Genomic DNA, 8,468 nt, shown 5'->3' with positions numbered 1-8,468 from the left:
CTCTGTAGAGAGGAGGTCGAGTGGTGAAGGGGATTGAGGCCAGTAGGGTGCTTTGGTGGACTACCAAAAGTGCCCCTTTCCGCCTTGCCATGTCTTATTCCTTTTTAAAAAAAGATATTTTTATGGGCTTTTTAGCCTTTATTTCAGATAGGACATTGAACAGCGACAGTAAGCGAATGTGGAGAGAGAGACGGGGTAAGGATGGGAAATGACCCAGGTTGGCCGGATTCGAACCCTGGGTGGAACCCTTGGGCATGCAATCCCAAATGTGGGGGGCTTAGCGTGCTGCGCAACAGTGCCCCGCCATGTCTTATTCCGTATTTTCCACCAGGTGGAAAAGTTTGGGAACCCCTGTCGTTTAGTATGTGTACATCCACCCGCTGGCTAACTGCCCGGCTGGGAAGTTGTCTGGGTGACCGGGTGACTGGGTGACTGGCTTACTCTCAGGGTGACTATGTGACAGGCTGTTTGGCTGGGTGACTGGCTAGCTGGCTGTCTTGCGGTCTGGGTGTTTGGCTTTGTGGTCTGGTCGGCGGGTGCCCTGGTTACCTAGATATCATACACAGGCACACCAAGAGTGGCACAGCCAGGCCGGAGGGACACAGTTAGGTGTGGGACAGAGGACCGGCCCCTCATTCACGTGCAGGAGGGCAGGAGGGCACTCATTGCACTGTACATACCCATCTCACACACGCACATGCACACATGAGAGAGAGAGAGAGAGAGAGAGAGATGACAGAGGTCAGCTGTTCACATGCATCAATCAGGGAGGGCACTCACTGTACACACACACACACACACACACACACACACACACACACACACACACACACACACACACACACACACACACACACACACACACACACACACACACACACACACACACACACAGTGGCGTGCACAGACATTTTGCGGGACTGGTGCTCCAGGTGGGGAGGGGGGGTATTTGAAACTTCCGGCTGCCTAACTAGCCTATAGAGGCTGTATCGGGGCATTATTGTCACATGCTTTGGATCATCAGGCATGTTGTAGATGATCATGTCAACTTGGACTACAGTAAATGGTGACAAAAATGTGAAAAACAGAATGTTCAAAAAGGGCATTTTTGGTCCAGTCGGGTAAAGGGGCGGGTGCTTTAGCACCACCTCATCCCTATCTGTGCACGCCTACACACACACACACACACACACACACACACACACACACACACACACACACACACAGACTATAAGAGGACAGAGGTGAGAGGGACGGTAAGGGGACAGAGGGGAGCGGGCCAGGCCAGCCCTGGTTCACGTGCACTCGACAGGGAGGTGCAGCGCAGCGCAGCACAGCTCACCTCATGGAGCCTGGTGGTGTCAGATAAACAGAGACAGAGGGGTCGATATGGTGGGAATAGAGCGTGAGAGAGTCTGCCATCCATGCCATTGATGATCGCTTCTACACATGCACGCACGCACACACGCACACACACGCACACACACACACACACACACACACACACACACACACACACACACACACACACGCACGCACACGCACACACTGTTTCTCTCCCTCTCACCCACACACAAACGTACACGCACACACACACACACACACACACACACACACACACACACACACACACACACACACACACACACACACACACACACACACACACACACACACACACACACACACACACACACTGACAGAGAGACAGGCACACATACACAGAGACAGACACAGATACAGACACAGACACACACCACTGAACTTTCGTGGCTTTGGAGATTTGGTTGGATTAAGTTGCAATATGGGGCAAAAGGAGAGAGCAAAGTGCACATGATCTAAGAGCTCAGTGTCACTTGGTCTTTGAGTGAGTGTGCATACATGTGTGCTAATGACAGCTGGTGCGAGAGGAGGGCCACCCTTTGAAGGAGCAAAAACACAGGAGTACGGGTGCATTCCAATATGCAACCTTGCGTCCTCCACTTGTGCTTGTGGCCTCACGTTTTGCTGACGCCCCGCCTCCATTGAGAAAATAATTACGTTTCCCCGCTGTCAGCCTCGCCGCAACAATTTTTGGGAGACTATTCTTCATTCACCATCCTGTTTGCAAATGAGAAAATGACTTTATGAGAGATATTGAAATACGTATAATGCTGTTGTCAGTGATATCATCAATGTCATGACGTATTACTTCCTGGTACGGGGCCACAAGCACAAGTGGAGGACGCAAGGTCACATATTGGAACTAAGACTACTGCTAAGTTCCTGTTTGTTGTGGTCATTTGACTCAATGGTTTTTTATATATATATATTACCCGGTTGTGTGTGATTTGCTTAAGTGAGTGTATGTAAGACTAGGGCTACACGGGTCCGCAACGAGGACTGTGATGTTACTGAGTTGCGACTACACATCATGTTTTCTGTGAGAACATCGGGTCCTCATGGCAATGACAGGCTTGCTGAAAACGATGACGAACACATTCAGAATGCACATTTCTTAGTGTGTGTGCGGTTGTGTGTGTTTTTCTGTGTTTCTGTGTTTCTGGTTGTTTTGATCATGATTCGATTCAATGTGTGTAATTTGTTTAAATGAGTGTGTGTGTGCAGGTGTGTGTGTCAAAATGAGATAGTGAGGAGAAATAATTAGGACATTTCTGGTTGTTTTGATCGTAATTTCATTCAACGGTTTGTGTTTTTTTTTCGGATATTACCCTCTTGAGTGTGATTTTCTTAAGTGTGTGGAAGAGTGTATGTACAGGTGTGTGGGTTTAAAGATGACAGCGAAGAGAAATTAAGTAGCCTACGCATTTCACTACACCTCACAAACAAATGCAATGTGATGAGTAATCGACATCTCTGTTGTTCCAGCTGTGAGCATGTTTTGTGTGTGTGTGTGTGTGTGCGTGCGTGCGTGCGTGCGTGCGTGCGTGTGTGCGTGTGTGCGTGTGTGCGTGTGTGTGTGTGTGTGTGTGTGTGTGTGTGTGTGTGTGTGTGTGTGTGTGTGTGTGTGTGTGTGTGTGTGTGTGTTGGAGAGAGAGAGAGAATGGGGGATAGACAGTGGCTTAGGTAGTTTGGGTACAGCTCCACCAACAGTATGTTAAACAAAATAATCTCCACGGGTGTATACTGTATGAGCGGGCATGCATGGCAGTGTGGGTGTTCAGTTGCCAGTGTTGCCAGATGGAAAATGTTTAATAATAATAATAATAATAATTGTATTTGTATAGCACTGTGTCATACAAGGCATGTAACTCAAAGTGCTTAACAAATGGAAAAAAAAAACATTTTTAGAGATAGATTTAAAAGGAGAGGTATAGAGGAGAGGCAGAAAAAGCAGGAAGGCAGAGGAAGAAGAGATAGACAGAGAATGTAGAGTCATAAGGTCAACGTAGGATAGGACCAGGATTCTTAGATGTGTAAGGTCCATAGTGGCTGGGCCTATCATGAGTCATAGATAGTCACACAGAGATTGGGCGCTCAGGTGCGGCCCCTGGTGGCATCAGGGGTGAGGAAAAACTCCCTTTCGCTTGATTCATAGTTTGTAAGGGGGAAAAAAAAAGCTCAGTGAAGTCTGAGAAAAAAAGACCCCCTATAGTCAGGAAGAAACCTCAGGCTGAGACCAGCGGCCACCTAGGGGAGCCCCCTGCCAGGGCTGGTTGCGAGTAGTAAGGGCGCTGCGGCAGCTGGGACACTATGACGCCTTGGCAGCTAGGAGTTGGCAAGGATGAAGAGGTGGGTCTTCAGCTGCTTCTTAAAGGAGTCGACGGAGGTGGCTGATCGGATCTCGATGGGGAGGGCGTTCCATCTCTTGGGCGCATAGCAGGCAAACGCGGCGTCGCCGATCTTCTTCTGCGGGGGGTGGGGGTCCTTAGCAGCTTGGCATCAGTGGACCTGAGAGCTCGAGCAGGGGCATAAAAAGAGAGCATGTCTGAGATATAGCTAGGGGCAAGTCCATTTAATGCTTTAAATACTGTGAGCAGAATCTTAAAGTCGATTCTGTATGAGACAGGTAACCAGTGCAGGTCTGCCAAGACAGGAGAGATGTGCTCTCTCATTCTGGTAAATGTCGTACCAAAACTTTGTATGTGAATACGAATTTGTATTGTGAATTCAGGTAAATTGGGGCACTTTGGGCTTATATGCAAAAAAAGTAGCCCAATTTACCTGAATTCAACATAATAGCTTTCGCATTGTTTCACTCTGCAATAGTAGTGGGTAACACTTTTCTTGGCGTCGGGGTCATAAGCATGTCATTACAGTGTCATAATAGTGTCATAATAGTGTTATGCATGTGTCATAAACATTATGTCCATGTCATAAACATTTTATGACTGTTAGCCTTAAGTGACATTCGGTTATGGCAAAGCCTTAAGTGACATTCGGTTGCCATAAGGCCAACAGTCATAAAATGTTAATGACATGGACATAATGTTTATGACTTATCTATGACTGTGTCATGACAGTAGTATGACACTGTAATGACATGCTTATGACACCGGCGTCAAGTGTTACCCAGTAGTGTGTATGACCTGCATGCATATCTATAAGTATTTGCGCACTGCTCATCACAGCATTTTTGCCACCTCCAAAGGTCCCCCACTCACTTCAAGATGAAGGCCCAGGCCTACGTGTCCCAGATGTGGATCGCCAACTGCATGGAGGAGGTGTGTGAGGGCAGCACTAGCCAGGAGAGGAGCTTCGTCATGGGCTGGCCCACCTGCAACTGTGTGGCTACATTCAGGTAACCTTTTTTACATTACATTACATAACATAACATAACATAACATAACATAACATGCATTACTTGCACAACACAGTCAGGAGAGGAGCTCGTCATGGGCTGGCCTATCTGCAACAGTGTTGCCACCTTTAGGTAACTTGCGCTCACAAACCTACTCTGAAAAAATGGTTTCCAATTGAGCGACTGACCATCTGATGGATGGACCTACCAAAAAGGTGGTACCAAGAGTCGTGTGCACGTGATGTAACAACAGTAATTAAAACTACTTGCAACTCTATGGCTTAGTGTTTCACCATAATATGGACATTTTTACCATTTTTAATCGTGCATACAACACCTAAATGCCACTATGTCGGTTGATTGGTCGGAAACCACTTTTTCTCTGGATTGTTTGTGTATGCTACTTACATTTGTTGACCTCCCTTTCCTTTAGGAACGAGAAGTAAAGGCAGTGAAGACTCATGAGAAATTATTTTCTTTGAGTTATACGTTTAATATGGTCCACTCGGATTTGGCATTTCAATTTCACAACAACAGAACAAAGTGGTTAAAGTAAACTACTTCAAGGTGCAGTTCATGCAGAAGAAAATAAACGAATTCACATCTGACGTCCATCGTTCCAGTTGAGCTTTTGTTCGCATTTCATGTGCTGGAATGCGGCGGCATATGGCATCGTCAGTGACTAGCGATGCTTTTGTTGAATACAAGAAGAAGCTGTCTAAACCATGGCAAATTTGACACAGCCACATCTGACTACATCAGAAGACGGCCTGCACATATTTGTTATTTAAATAGAAGCAACGCACGGTGTTCTGTACAGCGCCTCCTCGCAGAATGCTGTTTTCGCGATTGAAATAAACTTTTCAGTGTAATGACAACCATCACACCTTTTGTATAGCTTATTTGAAAGAGGAGGCTGTCGTCTTCAAAATAAGACCAACTAGAATTGCGGTGGTTAATGTATGGGTTGATTGATTAAATCAAATAGGTAACAGTATTCCGAACACATCTCACCAAATAAGTAACAGTACTCCGTACAACTTCATTACATTAAAACGGTGCACTACCAATGGTTTTCATGACCGATCTAATGTGTATGTGTTTGTGAAGTGCTAAACTAATTGTTATTCGTTCCATGAAGAGTTTAAGTGAATATAACACGGTAAAAATAACATAGCAACCGCGTATGGAAGTGCCGTTCTTGGCTGCAATGTAACAAACTACTTCCGGCTAGCATGCATGTTGCTTTCAAAGTAATCTTTACCGTGTTGTAGTCATTCAAACTCTGTTTTGAAGGGATAGTTTGACAACAAACAAACACACCAACATTATAATTGCATGAAAACCATTGCTAATGCAGCATTTTAAGGTAAATCAGATGTACGGAATACTGTTACTTATTTGTTCAGGCCGACGGAAGCTAGCGGCTCATGGCTAACCGGCACTTGGCACAAATAATCAATCCATACATTAACCACAATGCTCCACTGTAAGTCGATGTGGTCTTATTTTGAAGACGACAACCTCCTCTTTCACATGAGCCATTCAATACGTGTGATGGTTGCCATCACACCGAATGGCATTGTTTTGATTGCGGAAACGCCATTCTGTGAGGTGGCGCTGTACGGAACACCGTGCGTTACTTCTAGGTGCAGAAGCAGCCTCGGCCGTGACTCAAACGGCTGGGCCACTGACTGTTGCGCCGGGGACCCTGGGTTCGATTCCAGCCCAATGTCATTTCCCGATCCTTCCCCTGCCTCTCTCCCTTTACCTCCCTGTCTCGTGTCTCTCCTATCCAATGAAGGAAAGAAAAATATTATATATATATATATATATATATATATATATATATATATATATATATATATATATAATGGGTCCAGAGGCTATTAGAAAAACTGTATCTTGTTCCATACTCCGACGTGTCTCAACAGCAAGGCAGGAAAATCCTCTGTGCTAAGACTCTTAGTTGTTCTTTTGGCTTGGTGTCACAAATTATGTTTACTTAATAATGAATGACCTCACTTTTCCACTTTGTCAGGCTTATTTAATATGCTCGACACTCAGTCTCAACAGTTATTGAAATGCTTGTGTCTTACCAACGTCTTACCAAAGACTTATATGTGAAACGGCAGATTTGACAATGAAAGTGGAATTTGAAATAAACCTCTTAAGCCTAAGAGGGAAATTCTTGTGTTGACGCACACAGTGTCAGAGTCTTAGTCACCCGCCCGCCCACAAGGGGGGTAAAAAGGTCAGTTGTCCTGGGCCCAGGGAAAAGGGGGGCCCAGAATTGGGACCCCATTACATTGCATGTATTGCAAGGGGGGCCCTTTCAGATGATTCTGCCCCAGGCCCAGTCAAAGCTGTCAGCAGCCCCTGGTCAGCGATTTGACACGGTCTGCTGATCCCTGTTCCTGTGTTTATGTATGTCACCTCGGCTAATGTCATTGACGTTTTTATTGCTGCACAGATCCACAGAGTATAATTTAACAATATTTTTTTTTTCTCACAGCACTGTAGAGCAGAAAGAAAACTGGCTCTCTCTCATTAAAAGGTAAACTCTGAACTGCGCTACAGTTATCCTTTTTTCACGATTCATAAACAATAGCAAAATAGCTGTACAAATTCACAAATGCGATACAAAATATGTCAAACTCTATGTGTTTTGAAAAACAAGTCTTCTGGTGTTTTCTGTGACAGCCATATGAAAGAAGAGAAGGAGAAGGACAACCCTAAAACCATCCCTCTGAAAGTGTTCGCCAAAGACCTCGGGAACAGCGCATACGTAAGCTCACCTCTGGTTAACCTTCATCCTGGGGACATGCACGTGAAGGGGTGGGTAGGAGTGGTGGGTAGGAGTGGTGTTGGTAGCGGTGCTGTGCTGTGGTGTGGTATGGTGGTCACATGTTCGCTTCCCAACGCGTCCCTGTGCTTTCCGCAGGCTAAGACACTAGCAGTGATCAATTGAAGGAGTTTGGATTGGGGCGGGGCTTAGGATGGTGGGTTGCGGTGGTGTGGTGGTCACATGTTCGCATCGCAACGTGTCACGCCCCTGCGCTCTCCTTACACTTAATACACTAGTGATAAGAACAGAGGCTGACTTTCCATTAGGCAAACCTAGGCAATTGCCTAGGGCCCCCGCCAAATCTGCCCTCCACAGGGGCCCCCAACCAGTCGTGGTAGACATGCAAAAAAGTCTTAAAGTGTCACTAACAGTATGTAAAGTAATCAAGGATTTATATGAGACAAACCCCTTGAATAGCACCAAAATACAGAATTGTATGTCTGTATAATGGCGTTTGAGTGCCCCATGTTTATATTTCGCCTAGGGCCCCAAAATGGCTAGATCCGCCCTTGGATAAGAAACTGAAGGGAGGGGTGGGATGTGTTGGGTGGTGGTGTCATGTCGGTGATGTGTGGGTTTTGTCACATGTTCACATCCCTAACGTGCCCCATCCCTGTGCCCTCCTTAGACTAAGAAGCATGTAATGATCTGTTGAAGAGGGTGGGTGGCTTGGAGGTCAGGAGTGCTTTGGTGGTTGATGGTGGGTGGTGGTGTGTTGGTCACATGTTCGCATCCCAACGTGTCGCGTCCCTGTGCCCTCCTTAGACCAAGAAGCATGTAATGATCTATTGAAGAGGATGGGTGGATGGGAGGTCAGGAGTGTTTGGTGACTCTGGAGTGCTTTTGGTGGTGGGTGGTGGTGTGTTGGTCACATGTTCG

General features: G+C 46.1%; 1 protein-coding gene across 1 annotated transcript in view; it reads left to right on the top strand.

Annotated features, from left to right (window-relative positions):
- Positions 1 to 8,468, top strand: part of arhgap20 (Rho GTPase activating protein 20) — a 60,686-nt gene that overhangs the window by 28,925 nt on the left and 23,293 nt on the right. The window contains exons 4-6 of the mRNA XM_063212014.1: positions 4,592 to 4,741; positions 7,257 to 7,298; positions 7,445 to 7,529. Of these exons, the coding sequence (XP_063068084.1) occupies positions 4,592 to 4,741; positions 7,257 to 7,298; positions 7,445 to 7,529 (277 nt within the window). The remainder of the gene's footprint in view (positions 1 to 4,591; positions 4,742 to 7,256; positions 7,299 to 7,444; positions 7,530 to 8,468) is intronic.

The sequence above is a fragment of the Engraulis encrasicolus genome, chromosome 12, assembly GCF_034702125.1.
Source record: "Engraulis encrasicolus isolate BLACKSEA-1 chromosome 12, IST_EnEncr_1.0, whole genome shotgun sequence".
Classification (NCBI taxonomy): domain Eukaryota; kingdom Metazoa; phylum Chordata; class Actinopteri; order Clupeiformes; family Engraulidae; genus Engraulis; species Engraulis encrasicolus.
Note: the sequence above shows the minus strand (reverse complement) of the source record. Positions and strands in the feature narration are given on the sequence as shown.